We start from the raw sequence: 25688 nt of genomic DNA, 5'->3' as shown, positions 1-25688 counted from the left end.
GAGGGCTTAAAAGCTACATGATCAGGATTCACCTTGGTAAGTGATGCGATTCATGTAACCTATGTTTAAAAAGTTATCTATCAATTTGTCGACATCTTAAACATAGAACTATTCAAAGGTTTAAATCTAATTTTTTTTTAATATTGGCGCCTATCAACACCTAAAGTGTCGAACCATCCATAGTTTGTGCAACAAATACATAAAAAATACATGCCATGGTACAAATGTGTTATTACAAGCATGAAACGAGCTCACCAGTTGGTAATCCATCCTAGACTGAATTAGATCCACCGGGGCTTCTGAAATTAAAATAACAATACAGTAACTCATATTAGATGTAAATGATAATTGTTTTTACAAGTTTAAAAAAATTATCAAATAAAATGACGTAATGTGGCGTAATTCAGCGCTGCCAAGATCCTTACTCCGCGCATTTCGTATTTTTTTTCAGAAATTTAAAATTATAGTTCATAATAAGCTTTAGTAAGCATGTAATTTATGACCACCAGGTAACGGAATAGGCAGAGGTCGAAATTTTCAAATGAAATATATTTGTTTGGACAAAATGCGCTGAATTAGGGTACTTTAAGGTATAAGGACTTCGAAATGCTTTATCGGAAAATGTCCGTCATATTCAAGAATTAACAGTTATTTTATATTCAATAATAATTATTATGTTATTAAGTGGTAGTAGTTTTCTTATTGAGTAGATTTTTCAAGCAATGTTGGTGGGGATTGCTCATCAAACCTTCCGGTCCGCCTCATAGTTACGTACTATTTGGTGCTGGGTGTAGTTCTTGTTTTTCCAGCAGTAAGTCTCTGCCGGGTGGCGCGAAACTGATGAGCGATAGACAATAGAATCAACAACACTGCCATAAGGGATAGTAAGCATGTGACTATTGTCGAAACTATGATTAGGAGGCAAATCAACATCCCAAGATCAAATTTTTGTTACAACCAATGTAGGTATTATTAAATTAGGCTGTAGAAAATGATATAACACAGACAAACAGACGTAACACTGACGAAATTTCCATCGACCACACATTTAACGATCATTTCAAATTCGCTATGTTACAAATCTCACAACCAGAGGCGCGCGCATCGTTTTTCTTCGCGTTTGACGTTTCACACTACCGCCATCTGCCGGTCTTGTTGCACGAAACACCTTTTCGTGCAACATGCTCACCAGATGATGATGGTGTAAACTGGGCGATGGATTTTAATGAAATTTGTTCTAAGTGTTACGTCTGTTTGTCTGTGGATATAATATCTGCAAGGTAATAAATGCTCGTAGTCTGTTTTCTTCGAATACACATGTATAAATTGTTAAAATTGCCGAATCATACGCGGAATTTATTAAACGGATCATGAAATTAGGACTGAAATCATAATGATGATAGATTATCAACTTTCCTTTCGTCGTGCTATTTTTTACCGTTAGAATCACCAAACTGATTGGTTTCCCACTACATACACCAATACAACAGCACAAAAACTGAAGTATTATAATCGCGCGTTGAAACTTATTCAATATCCATATATTACATCAATAGTGAATTCTTGTATATAGCTAGTATAAATGACAGAATCATCAACTTCTTAAACTTTCTTTAACTGAAAACAGGATGCTTGTTTATCAAACATGCTCAATCTGCACCTAAAATCTCGGATCCAAATAGTTTTCTAAATAAAAATTGTGTCTAAATAAAACGTGCAGGCCAACAAAACATAATTGAGTAGGAGTTTACAAGTTACTTAGCACATGAAAAGCATTTTGAAAAGGGATTTTGACGGTTCGATTGGCGGCTTATCGCCTACTCGCATTTCTCCCTTTCAGGATCTCTACTCACAACAATAATTATTTAACACAAACTAATATCAGATGGGCCTCCATTCTGTGGAGTGATGTGGCCCCTTCCTTTCCTTGTTTTATTATCTTTCCAGAACAACCGAAATGAAGAAGGAAACCTCCAAGCCATTGTGGAGAAGTGATGTCACAACAGGAAGATACGCATACCCGGCACGCAAATATCCCCACCTCAAGATCGTTAACACGTGGAAGGTCGTAAATCGGTTTGATTACATGCATAATAATAACTATTTACACCCTGACAGAACTGCCTATCTCAAAAATAGGTAAGAAGGGCGGGACGATAGTGCGAGCCTACCCACTCTGTCATCGGTGGGCGTCGGGCGTGCTAACTGGTATAGCATGGCCTATGGGGCTCTGCCTGCACAAATCATGTTTTCTTTCTCTTTCACCTTTTGTGAATTTGCTAACAACAATGCCATTAAAGTAAATCCAATACAAGAATGCAGTGCAGAACCTCATAACGCCTTTTTCGGTAAACGTATTTCCCAGCGTGGGGGTTTATAGGGATGTTTGTGTAAACAACGCAGATTGGCCATGGCTAGGGGGTGCGTTGATATTAGCAGATTAGCAGATTATTAGCAGAGTAGATTTTTCAAGCAATGTTGCTGCTCAGCTGCTCCAAAAACTTCCGTTAAGGCCCAAGTAAAAATGAACCAAATGTCAAAAATAAAAAAGCAGTTTTCACCTTGGAAATGAACAAATAGGAAAAAATAAAAACACACAGCCTTTTTATTTTGGAAATAAAACAGCTGTGTGTTTTTATTTTTATCGATTTGTCGATTTTAACGGCGAAAACTGCTTTTTCACTTTTGACATTTGTTGCATTTTTACTTGGGCCTTAACGGAAGTTTTTGGAGCAGCTGAGCAGCAACATTGCTTGAAAAATCTACTCTGCTAATAATCTGCTAATCTGCTAATATCAACGCACCCCCTAGCCATGGCCAATCTGCGTTGTTTACACAAACATCCCTATAAACCCCCACGCTGGGAAATACGTTTACCGAAAAAGGCGTTATGAGGTTCTGCACTGCATTCTTGTATTGGATTTACTTTAATGGCATTGTTGTTAGCAAATTCACAAAAGGTGAAAGAGAAAGAAAACATGATTTGTGCAGGCAGAGCCCCATAGGCCATGCTATACCAGTTAGCACGCCCGACGCCCACCGATGACAGAGTGGGTAGGCTCGCACTATCGTCCCGCCCTTCTTACCTATTTTTGAGATAGGCAGTTCTGTCAGGGTGTAAATAGTTATTATTATGCATGTAATCAAACCGATTTACGACCTTCCACGTGTTAACGATCTTGAGGTGGGGATATTTGCGTGCCGGGTATGCGTATCTTCCTGTTGTGACATCACTTCTCCACAATGGCTTGGAGGTTTCCTTCTTCATTTCGGTTGTTCTGGAAAGATAATAAAACAAGGAAAGGAAGGGGCCACATCACTCCACAGAATGGAGGCCCATCTGATATTAGTTTGTGTTAAATAATTATTGTTGTGAGTAGAGATCCTGAAAGGGAGAAATGCGAGTAGGCGATAAGCCGCCAATCGAACCGTCAAAATCCCTTTTCAAAATGCTTTTCATGTGCTAAGTAACTTGTAAACTCCTACTCAATTATGTTTTGTTGGCCTGCACGTTTTATTTAGACACAATTTTTATTTAGAAAACTATTTGGATCCGAGATTTTAGGTGCAGATTGAGCATGTTTGATAAACAAGCATCCTGTTTTCAGTTAAAGAAAGTTTAAGAAGTTGATGATTCTGTCATTTATACTAGCTATATACAAGAATTCACTATTGATGTAATATATGGATATTGAATAAGTTTCAACGCGCGATTATAATACTTCAGTTTTTGTGCTGTTGTATTGGTGTATGTAGTGGGAAACCAATCAGTTTGGTGATTCTAACGGTAAAAAATAGCACGACGAAAGGAAAGTTGATAATCTATCATCATTATGATTTCAGTCCTAATTTCATGATCCGTTTAATAAATTCCGCGTATGATTCGGCAATTTTAACAATTTATACATGTGTATTCGAAGAAAACAGACTACGAGCATTTATTACCTTGCAGATATTATATCCACAGACAAACAGACGTAACACTTAGAACAAATTTCATTAAAATCCATCGCCCAGTTTACACCATCATCATCTGGTGAGCATGTTGCACGAAAAGGTGTTTCGTGCAACAAGACCGGCAGATGGCGGTAGTGTGAAACGTCAAACGCGAAGAAAAACGATGCGCGCGCCTCTGGTTGTGAGATTTGTAACATAGCGAATTTGAAATGATCGTTAAATGTGTGGTCGATGGAAATTTCGTCAGTGTTACGTCTGTTTGTCTGTGTTATATCATTTTCTACAGCCTAATTTAATAATACCTACATTGGTTGTAACAAAAATTTGATCTTGGGATGTTGATTTGCCTCCTAATCATAGTTTCGACAATAGTCACATGCTTACTATCCCTTATGGCAGTGTTGTTGATTCTATTGTCTATCGCTCATCAGTTTCGCGCCACCCGGCAGAGACTTACTGCTGGAAAAACAAGAACTACACCCAGCACCAAATAGTACGTAACTATGAGGCGGACCGGAAGGTTTGATGAGCAATCCCCACCAACATTGCTTGAAAAATCTACTCAATAAGAAAACTACTACCACTTAATAACATAATAATTATTATTGAATATAAAATAACTGTTAATTCTTGAATATGACGGACATTTTCCGATAAAGCATTTCGAAGTCCTTATACCTTAAAGTACCCTAATTCAGCGCATTTTGTCCAAACAAATATATTTCATTTGAAAATTTCGACCTCTGCCTATTCCGTTACCTGGTGGTCATAAATTACATGCTTACTAAAGCTTATTATGAACTATAATTTTAAATTTCTGAAAAAAAATACGAAATGCGCGGAGTAAGGATCTTGGCAGCGCTGAATTACGCCACATTACGTCATTTTATTTGATAATTTTTTTAAACTTGTAAAAACAATTATCATTTACATCTAATATGAGTTACTGTATTGTTATTTTAATTTCAGAAGCCCCGGTGGATCTAATTCAGTCTAGGATGGATTACCAACTGGTGAGCTCGTTTCATGCTTGTAATAACACATTTGTACCATGGCATGTATTTTTTATGTATTTGTTGCACAAACTATGGATGGTTCGACACTTTAGGTGTTGATAGGCGCCAATATTAAAAAAAAATTAGATTTAAACCTTTGAATAGTTCTATGTTTAAGATGTCGACAAATTGATAGATAACTTTTTAAACATAGGTTACATGAATCGCATCACTTACCAAGGTGAATCCTGATCATGTAGCTTTTAAGCCCTCCCACTAACAGAGCTCCTTCCCGTGAGAACCATGAAGATGCAGAGGTATACTCGGTCTTTAGTAACAATAAATGTCACACTAACATTCCTTCTCTTCCCGAAAGACCGTAAGGACGTGGCCAGCGCCGTTATTAACATTACTAATTTCAGAGTCCTCGAAAATGTACATTGAAGATGGTATGCTACTCCCAAGCTACATCTGTTGATTCCCTATACAATTTCGATTATTCTGGTCAATCACGGAGTAGCAACTACGAATTGTACGGTCATCAATGCTCATGCTCAAGAAAACAAAACTAAGTGTGTAAAAGAAATTCAGCTATAATTTATTACAAATCAACACATATGCGTACATAGATTCTAATTCTTGTTGGCAGGTGGTTTCTTCTCGTGAATCCTTTTATGCTTCGCCAGTGTGCTGTGATCGCGAAACGTTTTGTTGCAAGTCCCGCAGGAAAAGGGTTTCTCCCCAGTGTGGATCCTCCGGTGGGTTAACATCACCGTCCTCTGGCGGAACCGTTTCGCACAGAAGTCGCACTGGTATGCCTTCTCGTTGAAGTGGATCTTCATGTGCCTGCGCATACTGGTGTACTGGGCGAAATTCCGGCCACATTGCGAGCATTGAAAGGGTTGATCCTTGGTGTGGGTATTTTCGTGTCCAGCTAGTGAAACGGCGGTTGGACATAACTTTCCGCAAAAGCTGCACTTGTAGTTGCGCTCGTGGGCAGCCATGTGCGCCTTCAGGGTTTGAGTATTTCCAAAAGATCGGTCACATTGGTCACACAGATGTAGTACGTATTCCGTCGCGTGAGCTGCCTGTACGTGATCTAGTAAATGTTGATTGCTGTTCATGGTCAGATCACAGTAATCACATTTGAAAAGGTTAACTTTTCTTGGAGTCTCGCCGTATGCTTGTGAGGAGCTATGTACATGCTTGGTGTGAGTTCGCAAATCTTTCAATGTTTGAAATCTGTTTGAACATTCTGAACACTCAAAAATTTTCGGCTTCACTGCGCAGTCATGAGCAATCAGTTCTTCCTTAGTTTTGTAAATCAAATAGCAATGTTTGCAGTTTTGTGTATATTCTTCTTTGTGCACAGTATTTGTGTGCTGAATAAATGTAACAGCGTTTTCAAATATGTCGTTACAAACGTTGCATTGATAATCAAGAGTAACAATGCTGAATACATTGTCGCCGGACACACTCGCCGAAACTTCGACTAGCTCCCTCATATCAGACGACTCTCCATCAGAGATAATGTCCGACATTGCTTGATGATCCACTGTGACCAAATCGCTGCTCTGATCGGAACTATAGATAACTCCACTCGGATGGACAATGTACTCCTCCTCTTCGTCTTCTTCCATACTTTGAGGCTGCTGGTCTTCGAGTTTGTTCAGGTCAAAAGCGGATTCGGACAAATTCTCGTTCTCGCAATCGTCAATCATAACCGGATCATCATCGGAATGGTGTTCGTCTTCGAGTGCTTCAATTTCATCCGGTTCCTGGCTAGAAGGCTCAAACTCTGCTTTGATTATTTGGCAATCTTCTTCAATCGAACCATCATTCGAGTCGACTGAAGCATTTTTATCATCTTTTTCGAGATTTGCGGAGGATGTGTCGTTGGATATTTCGCCTTTCGAAGGCTGCTTTGTGTTAGCATCATTATCGATTTCCTGATTAGATCCACCGGGGCTTCTGAAATTAAAATAACAATACAGTAACTCATATTAGATGTAAATGATAATTGTTTTTACAAGTTTAAAAAAATTATCAAATAAAATGACGTAATGTGGCGTAATTCAGCGCTGCCAAGATCCTTACTCCGCGCATTTCGTATTTTTTTTCAGAAATTTAAAATTATAGTTCATAATAAGCTTTAGTAAGCATGTAATTTATGACCACCAGGTAACGGAATAGGCAGAGGTCGAAATTTTCAAATGAAATATATTTGTTTGGACAAAATGCGCTGAATTAGGGTACTTTAAGGTATAAGGACTTCGAAATGCTTTATCGGAAAATGTCCGTCATATTCAAGAATTAACAGTTATTTTATATTCAATAATAATTATTATGTTATTAAGTGGTAGTAGTTTTCTTATTGAGTAGATTTTTCAAGCAATGTTGGTGGGGATTGCTCATCAAACCTTCCGGTCCGCCTCATAGTTACGTACTATTTGGTGCTGGGTGTAGTTCTTGTTTTTCCAGCTGTATTGAAAAGCATAAGCCATAGTCTTTGGCATACAATCGGATCTTTCTTTAGCAGAAAAGAACCGAAATGTCTATCGACGACCGGTGATTGCTAGCAGATATAGTGGAGAGCTTGTCTTGAAACGTTCATCGCTTCAAGCTAGTTGAAAAACTGAATACACTGATTGCCTGTCGATCAGAGCCGAACTAGGCATAGATCGTATACATACATCTGAATCTACATGTCTCCGATGTATTACATCGTTCCAGGTGGGAGTTATCTGATATGTGAATATGGTACCATAACAGAATTTTCCATCTGAACGAAGTGATAAATCATAATATTCCGCAAACTGTATCACACATCTACAGAATGTATTGCGTGAAGTTAAGACACAGCAGAGTATTGGGTACATAGGACCAAGTCTCTGCCGGGTGGCGCGAAACTGATGAGCGATAGACAATAGAATCAACAACACTGCCATAAGGGATAGTAAGCATGTGACTATTGTCGAAACTATGATTAGGAGGCAAATCAACATCCCAAGATCAAATTTTTGTTACAACCAATGTAGGTATTATTAAATTAGGCTGTAGAAAATGATATAACACAGACAAACAGACGTAACACTGACGAAATTTCCATCGACCACACATTTAACGATCATTTCAAATTCGCTATGTTACAAATCTCACAACCAGAGGCGCGCGCATCGTTTTTCTTCGCGTTTGACGTTTCACACTACCGCCATCTGCCGGTCTTGTTGCACGAAACACCTTTTCGTGCAACATGCTCACCAGATGATGATGGTGTAAACTGGGCGATGGATTTTAATGAAATTTGTTCTAAGTGTTACGTCTGTTTGTCTGTGGATATAATATCTGCAAGGTAATAAATGCTCGTAGTCTGTTTTCTTCGAATACACATGTATAAATTGTTAAAATTGCCGAATCATACGCGGAATTTATTAAACGGATCATGAAATTAGGACTGAAATCATAATGATGATAGATTATCAACTTTCCTTTCGTCGTGCTATTTTTTACCGTTAGAATCACCAAACTGATTGGTTTCCCACTACATACACCAATACAACAGCACAAAAACTGAAGTATTATAATCGCGCGTTGAAACTTATTCAATATCCATATATTACATCAATAGTGAATTCTTGTATATAGCTAGTATAAATGACAGAATCATCAACTTCTTAAACTTTCTTTAACTGAAAACAGGATGCTTGTTTATCAAACATGCTCAATCTGCACCTAAAATCTCGGATCCAAATAGTTTTCTAAATAAAAATTGTGTCTAAATAAAACGTGCAGGCCAACAAAACATAATTGAGTAGGAGTTTACAAGTTACTTAGCACATGAAAAGCATTTTGAAAAGGGATTTTGACGGTTCGATTGGCGGCTTATCGCCTACTCGCATTTCTCCCTTTCAGGATCTCTACTCACAACAATAATTATTTAACACAAACTAATATCAGATGGGCCTCCATTCTGTGGAGTGATGTGGCCCCTTCCTTTCCTTGTTTTATTATCTTTCCAGAACAACCGAAATGAAGAAGGAAACCTCCAAGCCATTGTGGAGAAGTGATGTCACAACAGGAAGATACGCATACCCGGCACGCAAATATCCCCACCTCAAGATCGTTAACACGTGGAAGGTCGTAAATCGGTTTGATTACATGCATAATAATAACTATTTACACCCTGACAGAACTGCCTATCTCAAAAATAGGTAAGAAGGGCGGGACGATAGTGCGAGCCTACCCACTCTGTCATCGGTGGGCGTCGGGCGTGCTAACTGGTATAGCATGGCCTATGGGGCTCTGCCTGCACAAATCATGTTTTCTTTCTCTTTCACCTTTTGTGAATTTGCTAACAACAATGCCATTAAAGTAAATCCAATACAAGAATGCAGTGCAGAACCTCATAACGCCTTTTTCGGTAAACGTATTTCCCAGCGTGGGGGTTTATAGGGATGTTTGTGTAAACAACGCAGATTGGCCATGGCTAGGGGGTGCGTTGATATTAGCAGATTAGCAGATTATTAGCAGAGTAGATTTTTCAAGCAATGTTGCTGCTCAGCTGCTCCAAAAACTTCCGTTAAGGCCCAAGTAAAAATGAACCAAATGTCAAAAATAAAAAAGCAGTTTTCACCTTGGAAATGAACAAATAGGAAAAAATAAAAACACACAGCCTTTTTATTTTGGAAATAAAACAGCTGTGTGTTTTTATTTTTATCGATTTGTCGATTTTAACGGCGAAAACTGCTTTTTCACTTTTGACATTTGTTGCATTTTTACTTGGGCCTTAACGGAAGTTTTTGGAGCAGCTGAGCAGCAACATTGCTTGAAAAATCTACTCTGCTAATAATCTGCTAATCTGCTAATATCAACGCACCCCCTAGCCATGGCCAATCTGCGTTGTTTACACAAACATCCCTATAAACCCCCACGCTGGGAAATACGTTTACCGAAAAAGGCGTTATGAGGTTCTGCACTGCATTCTTGTATTGGATTTACTTTAATGGCATTGTTGTTAGCAAATTCACAAAAGGTGAAAGAGAAAGAAAACATGATTTGTGCAGGCAGAGCCCCATAGGCCATGCTATACCAGTTAGCACGCCCGACGCCCACCGATGACAGAGTGGGTAGGCTCGCACTATCGTCCCGCCCTTCTTACCTATTTTTGAGATAGGCAGTTCTGTCAGGGTGTAAATAGTTATTATTATGCATGTAATCAAACCGATTTACGACCTTCCACGTGTTAACGATCTTGAGGTGGGGATATTTGCGTGCCGGGTATGCGTATCTTCCTGTTGTGACATCACTTCTCCACAATGGCTTGGAGGTTTCCTTCTTCATTTCGGTTGTTCTGGAAAGATAATAAAACAAGGAAAGGAAGGGGCCACATCACTCCACAGAATGGAGGCCCATCTGATATTAGTTTGTGTTAAATAATTATTGTTGTGAGTAGAGATCCTGAAAGGGAGAAATGCGAGTAGGCGATAAGCCGCCAATCGAACCGTCAAAATCCCTTTTCAAAATGCTTTTCATGTGCTAAGTAACTTGTAAACTCCTACTCAATTATGTTTTGTTGGCCTGCACGTTTTATTTAGACACAATTTTTATTTAGAAAACTATTTGGATCCGAGATTTTAGGTGCAGATTGAGCATGTTTGATAAACAAGCATCCTGTTTTCAGTTAAAGAAAGTTTAAGAAGTTGATGATTCTGTCATTTATACTAGCTATATACAAGAATTCACTATTGATGTAATATATGGATATTGAATAAGTTTCAACGCGCGATTATAATACTTCAGTTTTTGTGCTGTTGTATTGGTGTATGTAGTGGGAAACCAATCAGTTTGGTGATTCTAACGGTAAAAAATAGCACGACGAAAGGAAAGTTGATAATCTATCATCATTATGATTTCAGTCCTAATTTCATGATCCGTTTAATAAATTCCGCGTATGATTCGGCAATTTTAACAATTTATACATGTGTATTCGAAGAAAACAGACTACGAGCATTTATTACCTTGCAGATATTATATCCACAGACAAACAGACGTAACACTTAGAACAAATTTCATTAAAATCCATCGCCCAGTTTACACCATCATCATCTGGTGAGCATGTTGCACGAAAAGGTGTTTCGTGCAACAAGACCGGCAGATGGCGGTAGTGTGAAACGTCAAACGCGAAGAAAAACGATGCGCGCGCCTCTGGTTGTGAGATTTGTAACATAGCGAATTTGAAATGATCGTTAAATGTGTGGTCGATGGAAATTTCGTCAGTGTTACGTCTGTTTGTCTGTGTTATATCATTTTCTACAGCCTAATTTAATAATACCTACATTGGTTGTAACAAAAATTTGATCTTGGGATGTTGATTTGCCTCCTAATCATAGTTTCGACAATAGTCACATGCTTACTATCCCTTATGGCAGTGTTGTTGATTCTATTGTCTATCGCTCATCAGTTTCGCGCCACCCGGCAGAGACTTGGTCCTATGTACCCAATACTCTGCTGTGTCTTAACTTCACGCAATACATTCTGTAGATGTGTGATACAGTTTGCGGAATATTATGATTTATCACTTCGTTCAGATGGAAAATTCTGTTATGGTACCATATTCACATATCAGATAACTCCCACCTGGAACGATGTAATACATCGGAGACATGTAGATTCAGATGTATGTATACGATCTATGCCTAGTTCGGCTCTGATCGACAGGCAATCAGTGTATTCAGTTTTTCAACTAGCTTGAAGCGATGAACGTTTCAAGACAAGCTCTCCACTATATCTGCTAGCAATCACCGGTCGTCGATAGACATTTCGGTTCTTTTCTGCTAAAGAAAGATCCGATTGTATGCCAAAGACTATGGCTTATGCTTTTCAATACAGCTGGAAAAACAAGAACTACACCCAGCACCAAATAGTACGTAACTATGAGGCGGACCGGAAGGTTTGATGAGCAATCCCCACCAACATTGCTTGAAAAATCTACTCAATAAGAAAACTACTACCACTTAATAACATAATAATTATTATTGAATATAAAATAACTGTTAATTCTTGAATATGACGGACATTTTCCGATAAAGCATTTCGAAGTCCTTATACCTTAAAGTACCCTAATTCAGCGCATTTTGTCCAAACAAATATATTTCATTTGAAAATTTCGACCTCTGCCTATTCCGTTACCTGGTGGTCATAAATTACATGCTTACTAAAGCTTATTATGAACTATAATTTTAAATTTCTGAAAAAAAATACGAAATGCGCGGAGTAAGGATCTTGGCAGCGCTGAATTACGCCACATTACGTCATTTTATTTGATAATTTTTTTAAACTTGTAAAAACAATTATCATTTACATCTAATATGAGTTACTGTATTGTTATTTTAATTTCAGAAGCCCCGGTGGATCTAATCAGGAAATCGATAATGATGCTAACACAAAGCAGCCTTCGAAAGGCGAAATATCCAACGACACATCCTCCGCAAATCTCGAAAAAGATGATAAAAATGCTTCAGTCGACTCGAATGATGGTTCGATTGAAGAAGATTGCCAAATAATCAAAGCAGAGTTTGAGCCTTCTAGCCAGGAACCGGATGAAATTGAAGCACTCGAAGACGAACACCATTCCGATGATGATCCGGTTATGATTGACGATTGCGAGAACGAGAATTTGTCCGAATCCGCTTTTGACCTGAACAAACTCGAAGACCAGCAGCCTCAAAGTATGGAAGAAGACGAAGAGGAGGAGTACATTGTCCATCCGAGTGGAGTTATCTATAGTTCCGATCAGAGCAGCGATTTGGTCACAGTGGATCATCAAGCAATGTCGGACATTATCTCTGATGGAGAGTCGTCTGATATGAGGGAGCTAGTCGAAGTTTCGGCGAGTGTGTCCGGCGACAATGTATTCAGCATTGTTACTCTTGATTATCAATGCAACGTTTGTAACGACATATTTGAAAACGCTGTTACATTTATTCAGCACACAAATACTGTGCACAAAGAAGAATATACACAAAACTGCAAACATTGCTATTTGATTTACAAAACTAAGGAAGAACTGATTGCTCATGACTGCGCAGTGAAGCCGAAAATTTTTGAGTGTTCAGAATGTTCAAACAGATTTCAAACATTGAAAGATTTGCGAACTCACACCAAGCATGTACATAGCTCCTCACAAGCATACGGCGAGACTCCAAGAAAAGTTAACCTTTTCAAATGTGATTACTGTGATCTGACCATGAACAGCAATCAACATTTACTAGATCACGTACAGGCAGCTCACGCGACGGAATACGTACTACATCTGTGTGACCAATGTGACCGATCTTTTGGAAATACTCAAACCCTGAAGGCGCACATGGCTGCCCACGAGCGCAACTACAAGTGCAGCTTTTGCGGAAAGTTATGTCCAACCGCCGTTTCACTAGCTGGACACGAAAATACCCACACCAAGGATCAACCCTTTCAATGCTCGCAATGTGGCCGGAATTTCGCCCAGTACACCAGTATGCGCAGGCACATGAAGATCCACTTCAACGAGAAGGCATACCAGTGCGACTTCTGTGCGAAACGGTTCCGCCAGAGGACGGTGATGTTAACCCACCGGAGGATCCACACTGGGGAGAAACCCTTTTCCTGCGGGACTTGCAACAAAACGTTTCGCGATCACAGCACACTGGCGAAGCATAAAAGGATTCACGAGAAGAAACCACCTGCCAACAAGAATTAGAATCTATGTACGCATATGTGTTGATTTGTAATAAATTATAGCTGAATTTCTTTTACACACTTAGTTTTGTTTTCTTGAGCATGAGCATTGATGACCGTACAATTCGTAGTTGCTACTCCGTGATTGACCAGAATAATCGAAATTGTATAGGGAATCAACAGATGTAGCTTGGGAGTAGCATACCATCTTCAATGTACATTTTCGAGGACTCTGAAATTAGTAATGTTAATAACGGCGCTGGCCACGTCCTTACGGTCTTTCGGGAAGAGAAGGAATGTTAGTGTGACATTTATTGTTACTAAAGACCGAGTATACCTCTGCATCTTCATGGTTCTCACGGGAAGGAGCTCTGTTAGTGGGAGGGCTTAAAAGCTACATGATCAGGATTCACCTTGGTAAGTGATGCGATTCATGTAACCTATGTTTAAAAAGTTATCTATCAATTTGTCGACATCTTAAACATAGAACTATTCAAAGGTTTAAATCTAATTTTTTTTTAATATTGGCGCCTATCAACACCTAAAGTGTCGAACCATCCATAGTTTGTGCAACAAATACATAAAAAATACATGCCATGGTACAAATGTGTTATTACAAGCATGAAACGAGCTCACCAGTTGGTAATCCATCCTAGACTGAATTAGATCCACCGGGGCTTCTGAAATTAAAATAACAATACAGTAACTCATATTAGATGTAAATGATAATTGTTTTTACAAGTTTAAAAAAATTATCAAATAAAATGACGTAATGTGGCGTAATTCAGCGCTGCCAAGATCCTTACTCCGCGCATTTCGTATTTTTTTTCAGAAATTTAAAATTATAGTTCATAATAAGCTTTAGTAAGCATGTAATTTATGACCACCAGGTAACGGAATAGGCAGAGGTCGAAATTTTCAAATGAAATATATTTGTTTGGACAAAATGCGCTGAATTAGGGTACTTTAAGGTATAAGGACTTCGAAATGCTTTATCGGAAAATGTCCGTCATATTCAAGAATTAACAGTTATTTTATATTCAATAATAATTATTATGTTATTAAGTGGTAGTAGTTTTCTTATTGAGTAGATTTTTCAAGCAATGTTGGTGGGGATTGCTCATCAAACCTTCCGGTCCGCCTCATAGTTACGTACTATTTGGTGCTGGGTGTAGTTCTTGTTTTTCCAGCAGTAAGTCTCTGCCGGGTGGCGCGAAACTGATGAGCGATAGACAATAGAATCAACAACACTGCCATAAGGGATAGTAAGCATGTGACTATTGTCGAAACTATGATTAGGAGGCAAATCAACATCCCAAGATCAAATTTTTGTTACAACCAATGTAGGTATTATTAAATTAGGCTGTAGAAAATGATATAACACAGACAAACAGACGTAACACTGACGAAATTTCCATCGACCACACATTTAACGATCATTTCAAATTCGCTATGTTACAAATCTCACAACCAGAGGCGCGCGCATCGTTTTTCTTCGCGTTTGACGTTTCACACTACCGCCATCTGCCGGTCTTGTTGCACGAAACACCTTTTCGTGCAACATGCTCACCAGATGATGATGGTGTAAACTGGGCGATGGATTTTAATGAAATTTGTTCTAAGTGTTACGTCTGTTTGTCTGTGGATATAATATCTGCAAGGTAATAAATGCTCGTAGTCTGTTTTCTTCGAATACACATGTATAAATTGTTAAAATTGCCGAATCATACGCGGAATTTATTAAACGGATCATGAAATTAGGACTGAAATCATAATGATGATAGATTATCAACTTTCCTTTCGTCGTGCTATTTTTTACCGTTAGAATCACCAAACTGATTGGTTTCCCACTACATACACCAATACAACAGCACAAAAACTGAAGTATTATAATCGCGCGTTGAAACTTATTCAATATCCATATATTACATCAATAGTGAATTCTTGTATATAGCTAGTATAAATGACAGAATCATCAACTTCTTAAACTTTCTTTAACTGAAAACAGGATGCTTGTTTATCAAACATGCTCAATCTGCACCTAAAATCTCGGATCCAAATAGTTTTCTAAATAAAAATTGTGTCTAAATAAAACGTGCAGGCCAACAAAACATAATTGAGTAGGAGTTTACAAGTTACTTAGCACATGAAAAGCATTTTGAAAAGGGATTTTGACGGTTCGATTGGCGGCTTATCGCCTACTCGCATTTCTCCCTTTCAGGATCTCTACTCACAACAATAATTATTTAACACAAACTAATATCAGATGGGCCTCCATTCTGTGGAGTGATGTGGCCCCTTCCTTTCCTTGTTTTATTATCTTTCCAGAACAACCGAAATGAAGAAGGAAACCTCCAAGCCATTGTGGAGAAGTGATGTCACAACAGGAAGATACGCATACCCGGCACGCAAATATCCCCACCTCAAGATCGTTAACACGTGGAAGGTCGTAAATCGGTTTGATTACATGCATAATAATAACTATTTACACCCTGACAGAACTGCCTATCTCAAAAATAGGTAAGAAGGGCGGGACGATAGTGCGAGCCTACCCACTCTGTCATCGGTGGGCGTCGGGCGTGCTAACTGGTATAGCATGGCCTATGGGGCTCTGCCTGCACAAATCATGTTTTCTTTCTCTTTCACCTTTTGTGAATTTGCTAACAACAATGCCATTAAAGTAAATCCAATACAAGAATGCAGTGCAGAACCTCATAACGCCTTTTTCGGTAAACGTATTTCCCAGCGTGGGGGTTTATAGGGATGTTTGTGTAAACAACGCAGATTGGCCATGGCTAGGGGGTGCGTTGATATTAGCAGATTAGCAGATTATTAGCAGAGTAGATTTTTCAAGCAATGTTGCTGCTCAGCTGCTCCAAAAACTTCCGTTAAGGCCCAAGTAAAAATGCAACAAATGTCAAAAGTGAAAAAGCAGTTTTCGCCGTTAAAATCGACAAATCGATAAAAATAAAAACACACAGCTGTTTTATTTCCAAAATAAAAAGGCTGTGTGTTTTTATTTTTTCCTATTTGTTCATTTCCAAGGTGAAAACTGCTTTTTTATTTTTGACATTTGGTTCATTTTTACTTGCACCTTAATGTGTGAGCCCGATTTTTGGCTTGTGAACAAGCAGTGCAAAATTAGTGTCGGTTTTGGTGTCCGGATACATACATAGATTACGGGACAATGCACCAATAGCCCAAGGCTACCAGAAACGCAGAATGCTGTCTTTGCTGACCACAGAAAAGCTACCGTTGATTGTCAAAACTCAACATGCAAGCATTGGCGGGTTTCACGATCGAGGAGTATACATGAAAACAACAAACATTGGTACACAACTGAAATCTGGTGAGATCGTTTTGAATACTCAATATTATAATTTTTGGTCAAATTGCACACATCAATAATTCATGGGATGTATTGCGGGTTTCTATATAGCGGGTAAGGGACAAAATAAATTTTCATATTGTTTCAGAGAGCAAGCACAGGCGCTTAAACCAAGGCTCTAGAGCCAGGACATGAGGAAGAAATGCCTACAGGGTAGACTGATGCAAATTTTGAAGTTTTTGCTCCCCTATGCTTAAACGATGTCAATTCTGATGAAACTGATCTTCCCACGGAGAAATATTTTTACCTAATTTTTGAGTTTACCCAAAATTAAGTATATCGATTATAGTTTCAATCCAAAATCTCTCGGTTTTCTCTTTCTCCCACACGAATGTTGTCAAAAATAGAGAGAGCTGCATCTACCCAATGGGGGTACTTTGGCCCAATAAGCCAAATTTGGGTAAATGCAACTTTTCTTATGTTTGGGTCGAAAGAACTCAATTTTGCGTTAAATCAACCCAAAATTGAGTATAATTTTCTAATGGAATTAAAGCCAAACTACCTAGTGGGGACCTTGGAAATTTAGCCAAAATTGAGTTATTGGGCTCAACTACGGAATTGCGTTACGTCTCCGTGTAGACCTCTTTGTGTGGTCCTTAGCCTCTTGCCCAGCAACTCCTATCCCTACCTCCTCGCGGTACTGGCCGGGGTATGAGTAACCTAAGCAGTACTTCCCCCCTACTGGTGCGCCGTAGCACTTTTTCAGGGACGCCACAAGTTAACTTATGATTAAATTTGAAATCTTACCATTATCTTAGAAAACTTTTCAAATTTTCGGATATACACTCCCGTGCATAAGTTTGGGTTCACCCCCTTAAAAACATGCAAAAGTGTTCTTTCTATATCTGTGATTACACGTCCAATTGAAACTCTCTCGCATTCAGTCGCATTCGAAAGGCAAAGAGTTATTCTTACTTCGTATGTATTTTTCCAAAAACATTCTTTGAACTTTGTATACTAAATTTTCACTTAAAGTTGTGACATTTTTCAAAAAACACACTGAAAAATCATATCTAATTTCCTCAGCATTGGGTTGACCAAAATTTTAAATCAAAGTGTCATTAGAATCGTAATCTTATATTCTTTGAATAGACCCCACGAAATTTTTGCGGAAAAATCTGAAAAGTATTCAAAATTAATGAAACATTCAGTCAAGTCATCGTGCAAAAGTTTGGGTTCACCCCTCAGTATGGTGTATCGTGCAAAAGTTTGGGTTCACCTGAACTTACTTAAATCTGTGAAATCTCAATCCAATCATGTACGCGCCATTATTTGCGCTCAAAAAAGCTTTAAACTATAAAAATCGGTTGAAAAATGGCAGAGATATTGACAAAAATGATGTGCGTGCGGCTCAGGTGAACCCAAACTTTTGCACGATTTGCATCATACTGAGGGGTGAACCCAAACTTTTGCACGATGACTTGACGGACTGTTTCATTGATTTTGAATACTTTCCAGATTTTTCCGCCAAAATTTCGTGGGATCTCTTCAAAGGATATAAGATTACGATTCTAATGACATTTTGATTTAAAATTTTAGTTGACCCAATGCTGAGGAAATTTGATATGATTTTTCAGTGTGTTTTTTGAAAAATGTCACAACTTTAAGTAAAAATTTAGTAAACAAAGTTCAAAGAATGTTTTTGGAAAAATACATACGAAGTAAGAATAACTTTTTGCCTTTCGAATGCGACTTAGAGAGTTTCAATTGGACGTGTAATCACAGAGATATGGACAGAACACTTTTGTATGTTTTTGAGGGGGTGAACCCAAACTTTTGCACGGGAGTGTAAATAATGGTAAGGCTCGTTTCATGTCACAAGGCGATGCATGCTCGTCCTCTATAAGCATTAAAGTGTTGGTGTCTTCAAATGATGCAATTATGATTGCTGCATTTATTAGATTCACTCAAAATACAGCATTTAAGACTATTTTTGCTCAGATTGTTTGTTTGAAAAATATATAATGTAAAATGGGGTTTGCTACAAAGAAGTTAAAACACAGAGTTGATAACTGCAGATTTTTAAAATTGTTACCATTGGTAACCCTTGTAAGTTTTTAAGATGAGCAAGAAAAAATCAATCAACATTTGTTCAGAAAACACTCATTTTTGATGACACGCTTTCAAATTTATCATATGCTAAATGTCCAATACTAATTTTTATTTAAGTTTTAAAAACTGATGCAGCTGCTTTTAATATTTTTTCTTATCTAATTCCTCTCCTCGCACAATTGGTAAGATTAAAAAAATCTAAAGTACAGTTTCAAAAATTGTATGAGCATCAATGAACAATCAAAATATTTATAAAAAAAGCCAATAATGTGCAGGATAATTTCAAGAAAATTATCATTCGTTCACAACAAAAGAAACAGGAGAGTTTTTTTTTATCGCTAGTGAGTATTGAAGTAGAATACTCCCTACTAGAGCAGAAGTTTCACGAGTTCACTTTTTATTTGCAACAGCATATTTGTGTGAGTAGATTTGCGAGAGTACCGTTTTGTCTCAAATTCCGAACAGACTCATATTCCGAACACTCGGTTTTTGTATGGCGATTTGGTTGAATTGTTTCGCTGAAATATGTCACCAAATAACAAGAAAATGGCAACCGACTGCATTTCAATACTAAAACTTGTTGGTCTGGTAAAATTATAGTAATCCTTTCTAACGTAAACAAAAACATTCGGGATTCACGAGTTTTTACCGGGTTTTTCGACTGAATCATTTTTACACGCAAAAAAATTGTGCGGTAAAAACTACCATTATAGGGGGTTAACTTAGGCGCTCGCACCGGCAATTTTCAGCAGACCAGAAATGCGCTTGATTTTACCATGTATGTAGTTGGAATCAGATTGTCGTAAATTATTTCAGTCAAATGTATCAGTAATGCGTTGGGGTGTATCGTAAACATAGTAATTTGGTCTGAATTTCCATGGTAGTTTTAAGAATGGGCGTAGTCAGCTAAAATAGTTATTTTTACCACAGAATTTTTTCCCGTGTACGCTTTGAGTTGATTGAGTTGATTTTGCATCAAAATCTCAAGCGTGAGATTTGCGAAGCAGATCTCCAATGAGTTTGCTCTCACGGGAGAGCGTATTAATTGACAATTGAGTGTGAGTCTATCAACACTGGGGGTTGGTATCAGCAACTGCAAGCCAGCCGTAAAAAAATCAAGCAACGAGAGAATACGAACCAGGACAATCGGCGGAGACCACAGCGACGTAAAGGGACTAGCGATTGGAAGCTCGGTACGCGGAACTGTAAATCTCTCAACTTCATCGGAAGCACACGCATACTCGCCGACGTGCTGAAGGTATGCGGATTCGGTATCGTAGCGTTGCAGGAAGCGTGTTGGAAGGGATCAATGGTGCGAACGTTTAAAGGTAACCAAACCATCTACCAGTTGCTGTGTAGTTTCTAGCTTAGAATAGAACTACGGATGACCTGTTCCGGTGGTAAGAGTCCACCAAACAGGGTAACCCCAATTCAAGGTGTGAAGCGAAAAACCGTGCCAAGGAATGAGTGGTCCAGGGGGTGAAAAAGATGCTCGGCCGTTGACGGAGCCTGTGGGGCACCTGGGCACCCCTCACAGTAATTTGTCCCTTACCGCGTTAATGCAGGGCTCTGACGTGGTGGACCTCTTTTCCCGTGCAACTCGTGCGATCCATAATGAGTACAAATTCTAATCAAAATAGCAGTAGTAGCGCAGGTAGCAGTAGTAGAGAAGCGAACCCTTTCGCAAGAAGTGGGTTAGCTACAGTATGGCCCATAAAAAAATGCGAAAATCGTCATATCATGTTTCATGGTAGTTTTTACATAGAAAATGTTAATTAAACATGAATATTATTCATTATTTGTATTGTTTAATCTATTTAGACTCAGTTTTTCGCTTTGGACATGGTTTTTATATGATACTTTCACCTTACCAAAGAAAAATTGGAAGCAAACCTTCAAATTTTATCATGCGGACGTCGAGTTCAATATCTGTGTGATAAAAGCTTCTAAAACATCAACGATGGCGTGAGATTCTTCACAGGCCTTGTCTGCAGCATACGCCCATATCAAATGATAGTATTGGTTCATACCTGGGTAATTGGAGACTTAAACATATTTGGCTTATTTTGGGGAGCTTTGATTGAACCTTCATATAAGTGTGATAAGCGGCTCCGTTTTGCTCAAAACCTATGAGCTAGTATTGATATAAGTTGTCTCTAACCGAAGGAACAAATTTCATCCTCAAAAATCAGTTATAAGCCTCCGTATTTATTTTTTATTCAACCTTAACAAAAAATAAAGGCATATCAAACCTATAAGACGCAAATGCCCTCAAAACTACGACCTTGGCAAAATATTTTATTGTGATCATGAAAAACACGTTCTCTAAGAACTCCTCTATCCTCTGGTACGACAATCATACGCTGTTTCTAGCATTGGACGTTATTAGGACATTATTTAGGTCAGTAACAAAAATATGACAAAAATTGTCCTGGATAGCGAAGTTGTGTCAAAATATACTACAATAATCAGAAATTACATTCACTTTCAAAAACAATGAAAATATCTCTTGTGGATGCTATATTCACGTTCAAACAATTTTCGCATTTTTTTATGGGCCATACTGTAGGTCTCCGTTGAGGAGAGCGGAATCAGGAGGTGGCAGCAGCGCACGTAGTGCCAGTGCTGGACACCATATTTCATCCCCGGCTAACATATCGGGTGAGGTTATGGATGGAGCGTGGTTGATGAGGGCCATCAATAAAAATAGAAAGGGGCTCTCTGCGATGGAAGTGGCTGCACAGCAGCTTGACTCCATTATTGACTTTGCGTCCTCTAAGTCCAACATCAGCAAGGACCTCAAGCAGGCCCTGTTGAGACTTCGTAAGTCGATTTGGCGGCCAAGCAGAACCATGCTGAACCCATGAGGACTGTGGTAGCGGCGGAACCCGTGGAATTGAAGGTGCCGAAGTCTACCCAGACGTTCGTTTTTGCGGGTAACCCTAAAAGTGCAGAAGCGAATGCTTATAACAAGCAATCGCAGAAGCGTGCGAGGCAGCCGTCAGGGAAGGAGCTACCCGGCGGCGCTCGCACGGCCAGGCGGATATTACCCCGAAAGTCGGCAACAGGGCCGGAAAATCGGACCCCAGCCAGGCGTTCCAGAAAGCTGAGAAGGGTGGGCCCGAAAAGGCTGGCCCCTCACGGATTGATGGGAGCAGGGGGTTGCGACCATTGAGAAGTCATCAAACACCACAGGATAGGGCGGATCAGCGGGAGGCCGCCCCCTGGACAACCGTAGAGCGAAAGAAGAGGAACAAGAAGCACGAAGTGCAGGAGAGTAGGAATACCAGGCCTAAGAAAGGTAGGAGGGTAGGTGCCAAGCGCGAAAAGGGTGATGCGATCACCTACTTTTGTCGAATGTTACAAATATGCAGTTATGAGCAGTATAATAGCAAGGTGACAATTCTCGACTCGAGTGAAGTGACTCACCGTGCAAATCAAATGGAGAGTCACTTCACTCGAGTCGAGAATTGTCACCTCGTTATACGACACCGACAATTGTCACCTCACGCCAGTCGTAGAATAAACCCAAAGACTTTCAATACCCCATTAAACATTTGACAGTTCAACAGCCGACTAAATTGGTTGAAAAATCGGTCGATTGTTGCACCGACGCTTATGGAAGTTTAACACAGCGGTCAACTGACTAATTGCCAGATTAAATCGGGTGGCCGACGAAATCTGGTGTTTAGTAGGTCAACTTGCTTGGATTTTACTTAAAATACCGATTTATCCACCTATTTAGTAGGATTACGTCGGCCCACCCTATTAAATCGGGTGATATTCGGTTGATCCCTGTGTTAACCTTCCATAAGCGTCGGTGCAACAATCGACAGATTATTCAACAAATTTAGTCGGCTGTTGAACTGTCAAATGTTTAATGGGGTACTGATCAATTTCTTCTAAAGGTCCAAGTAAAAATAGAGCAAATGTCAAAACTGAAAAAGCAGTTTTCTGCGTTCAAATCGAATAATCAAGAAAAACAAAAACAGCAATTTTATTTTTAAAACAAAAAGGCTGTACCTATGTTTTTATTTTCCTTGATTTGCCCATATGAGAGCGTAAAACTGCTTTTTTCAATTTTTTACATAATTTTTACTTAAAATGGAAACCCTTTATGATCATCGATTACCTAAAAGACGACACCTATGACCTTTGTTATTAGTAGGTGTTTTAAATTAATGAATGTGAAAGTAGTTAAAATCTTCACTAAACGAAACATACCCAGTCAAAAATGCTTTGAACTTTTTATCTGCTTCCAAGAAAAATGTACGAATTTCATCTACAGTTTCAATTTTCTCTAAGCAATCGTTGCAAACCGTTGATAGTTTTTCAGTGTCTGAAATCTAAAGAAATTTCAAAATTATATACCTTTCATAACGTTTATTGAACATTGAGGATTTACCTGAATTTGAAACAGATCGTAGAATTTGTCTCGTATCAAAAATTCCTTGTGTTTACCGTAGAGGGAATGGATATTTTGTAGGGGCACCTGTTGCAGACATAACCGACAGTATACTTCGAACATTTTCATTCACGTTTGTTTCTCTAAAATTAAGTATTATAACGAATAAGTGCTGTAGTTTAGATGTAAATTTTCTGTGTTTTGGCTTGAAAACAGCTAGAAGCGGAAAAAGTGAGTGATGGTTTAAATGAAATGTCAAACTTGTTTACAGTCCAATGCAGCATAAAAGGGGATTGGGGGCATCATGGACACATCCCAGCGAAAGCGTCTTTTAAGGTGCACCATGACACAGAGCGTTAGGCAAATTTTATTGTCGGCGGGCGAGTTAAAAAGTTAGAATTGGTTCCTCGCCGAAGTTGGATTTTGCTCAGAACCTATGCGAGATTCCAAATTTCGGAGGTGGTGCATTCGATTCGCATATGGATAACGCTGAAGGGGCAGGGTCACTATGGGCGGTTTCCATACAGACTGGCGGCCAAAAATATTTTCTCCATCTCATGTCGTATTTATGAGTTTTATGATACAAATTTGATGTTTTATTTTCAAAAACAAGTTTTCGAGACTAACTTTTGAATAGGGCCTATAGCGAAATATTAAACTTTGTTACTTATAATGCATATACGCCATTTATGCGATTAACGTTGTGCAAACCATTATAAATATTAAAACTTACATAGAAATGATGATATGAATGATTTAGCGAAATTCAGTTATTTTCTGAATAGGGTCCTAAAGCCCTGTCCCAATTTTAGTGCCAAACGCTTAAGTTTAGGCCAAAAACACATGTTTACTCAATTTTCTAATGTTTTCCGTTGGTTTAAGCCCAAAAATTTTTTTTTAGATTTTGTCACGTCCTTTGGCTTAAACTCAAATTTCGGGTTTATTTTGTTTTCCGTGTCCCTTACGAAATGTCAGATAGGAACAACCCCAGTGGTCGAACTAAAACCCCTGTGGTGTTTTTGTCGACTAAGCGAACGTCAAACATGATCAAAAGTGTCAAGGTTCATTTATGGACCAAATTTTTAAATTAAAGTTTAAACATGATAAAGGCATTATTTGAGCGGAAAAAATTGCTAAAGTAGTTACAGTAACATGCTTTTTCGTGTTATTAAATAAAAACAAGATTTCATTAAAACTTTTAGGACCCAATTAGTTTTTAGCTGTTTTCTATATAAAATGGTTAAAAATATTGGAAAAATTCAAAAAGCCTTAAATTAAAAAGTGCAAATTTGTGCAGCTAAATTCTTTACGATCCTTTAGTTTACATATCAAAGTACCCTTGGAACTGAATTTAAGCCTGGGACAACTTGGGACAAAAAAGTACTCGATGTGTTAACTATGAGCTTATTCGATTTTTTAACCGCTTTATAAAAAACATCATTAAAGCCACTATTTTTTTTATTTTATTTATTGTTTCTAGGAAGCTCTTTTTGTAAGCTTTCAAATGGTGTAAAAACATTTTACGTAAGTATTATAGAAAAAAAGTTATATTCATTTGAGTAAACCATAGTTTTTGTTTGTAAAAACAAGTTTTTCTCCATAGGCTCAACTTTGGCACCTCATATCTGAGTGTGCAATGCAAATCATGCCCTAATGTTTTGGGGATTTCTTAGCAGACATGTTTACAATGAAATGGCGAACAAGAATTGAAATTTGGGGCACATCACTTTTTTGATTATTGGCCACCTGATAAGCCATAGTGGGGTGGGTGTCCTTCAGATGTACGGCTCATACAAAAATTGTAGGCTAATCATATAAAAAGCGTTATAAAGGGATGGGTGGGTGTCAAAAATTGCCATTTCCGACGTTATGAAATATGTGAATGAACCAAGGGGTGGAACATTCCTGATGCATTTGATGTATCGAGCAATTTTGATGCATTCAAATGCATTTAAATGTACACCTTTAGCAAACTTACAAATCATGGCTTGCTCAAACATTTGGGTGTCGTCCTTGTCAAAGTGTCAAACTTGTAATTCCCAAAATTTGAAAGAGCTATTTCGTTTTCCAAGAGTTGATCAACAATAGGTTTTGTATTACTTCCAAATTAAAGATATTTTTGGATTGAATTCGAATACCTGTGAAATAAAGTTATAAATATGGTTTGAACCAAATA

General features: G+C 38.4%; 3 protein-coding genes across 5 annotated transcripts in view; 2 read left to right on the top strand and 1 right to left on the bottom strand.

Annotated features, from left to right (window-relative positions):
* LOC5579949 (histone-arginine methyltransferase CARMER) overlaps nt 1-25688 on the top strand; it is a 165638-nt gene that overhangs the window by 130282 nt on the left and 9668 nt on the right. The gene's annotated exons all lie outside the window — the stretch shown is intronic.
* LOC5579948 (zinc finger and SCAN domain-containing protein 2) lies at nt 5526-23800 on the bottom strand. Its single transcript, XM_001652187.2, has 3 exons — nt 23513-23800; nt 23332-23453; nt 5526-6923 (listed from the first exon to the last, which is right to left on the bottom strand). The coding sequence occupies exons 1-3, from the start codon at nt 23639-23641 to the stop codon at nt 5585-5587; spliced, it is 1590 nt and encodes a 529-aa protein (XP_001652237.2). The 5' UTR covers nt 23642-23800; the 3' UTR covers nt 5526-5584.
* Nucleotides 11862-13748, top strand: LOC110679532 (zinc finger protein 239-like). Its single transcript, XM_021854389.1, has one exon. The coding sequence runs from the start codon at nt 12601-12603 to the stop codon at nt 13687-13689; it is 1089 nt and encodes a 362-aa protein (XP_021710081.1). The 5' UTR covers nt 11862-12600; the 3' UTR covers nt 13690-13748.

This window comes from Aedes aegypti, chromosome 3 (genome assembly GCF_002204515.2).
Source record: "Aedes aegypti strain LVP_AGWG chromosome 3, AaegL5.0 Primary Assembly, whole genome shotgun sequence".
NCBI classification, from domain to species: Eukaryota; Metazoa; Arthropoda; class Insecta; order Diptera; family Culicidae; genus Aedes; species Aedes aegypti.
The sequence above is the reverse complement of the archived record's forward strand: the minus strand, read 5'-3'. Positions and strand labels throughout refer to the sequence as shown.

Bases quoted from the DNA above. Each gene is read 5' to 3' on its own strand.
- LOC5579948 (XM_001652187.2), bottom strand. From the start codon at position 23,641: ATGAAAATGTTCGAAGTATACTGTCGGTTATGTCTGCAACAGGTGCCC. The intron at 23,454-23,512 runs GTAAATCCTCAA...AAATTTCTTTAG, and splicing joins ACGATCTGTTTCAAATTCAG to ATTTCAGACACTGAAAAACT. The intron at 6,924-23,331 runs GTATGTTTCGTT...TTTTAATTTCAG, and splicing joins TTCAAAGCATTTTTGACTGG to AAGCCCCGGTGGATCTAATC.
- LOC110679532 (XM_021854389.1), top strand. From the start codon at position 12,601: ATGATTGACGATTGCGAGAACGAGAATTTGTCCGAATCCGCTTTTGAC.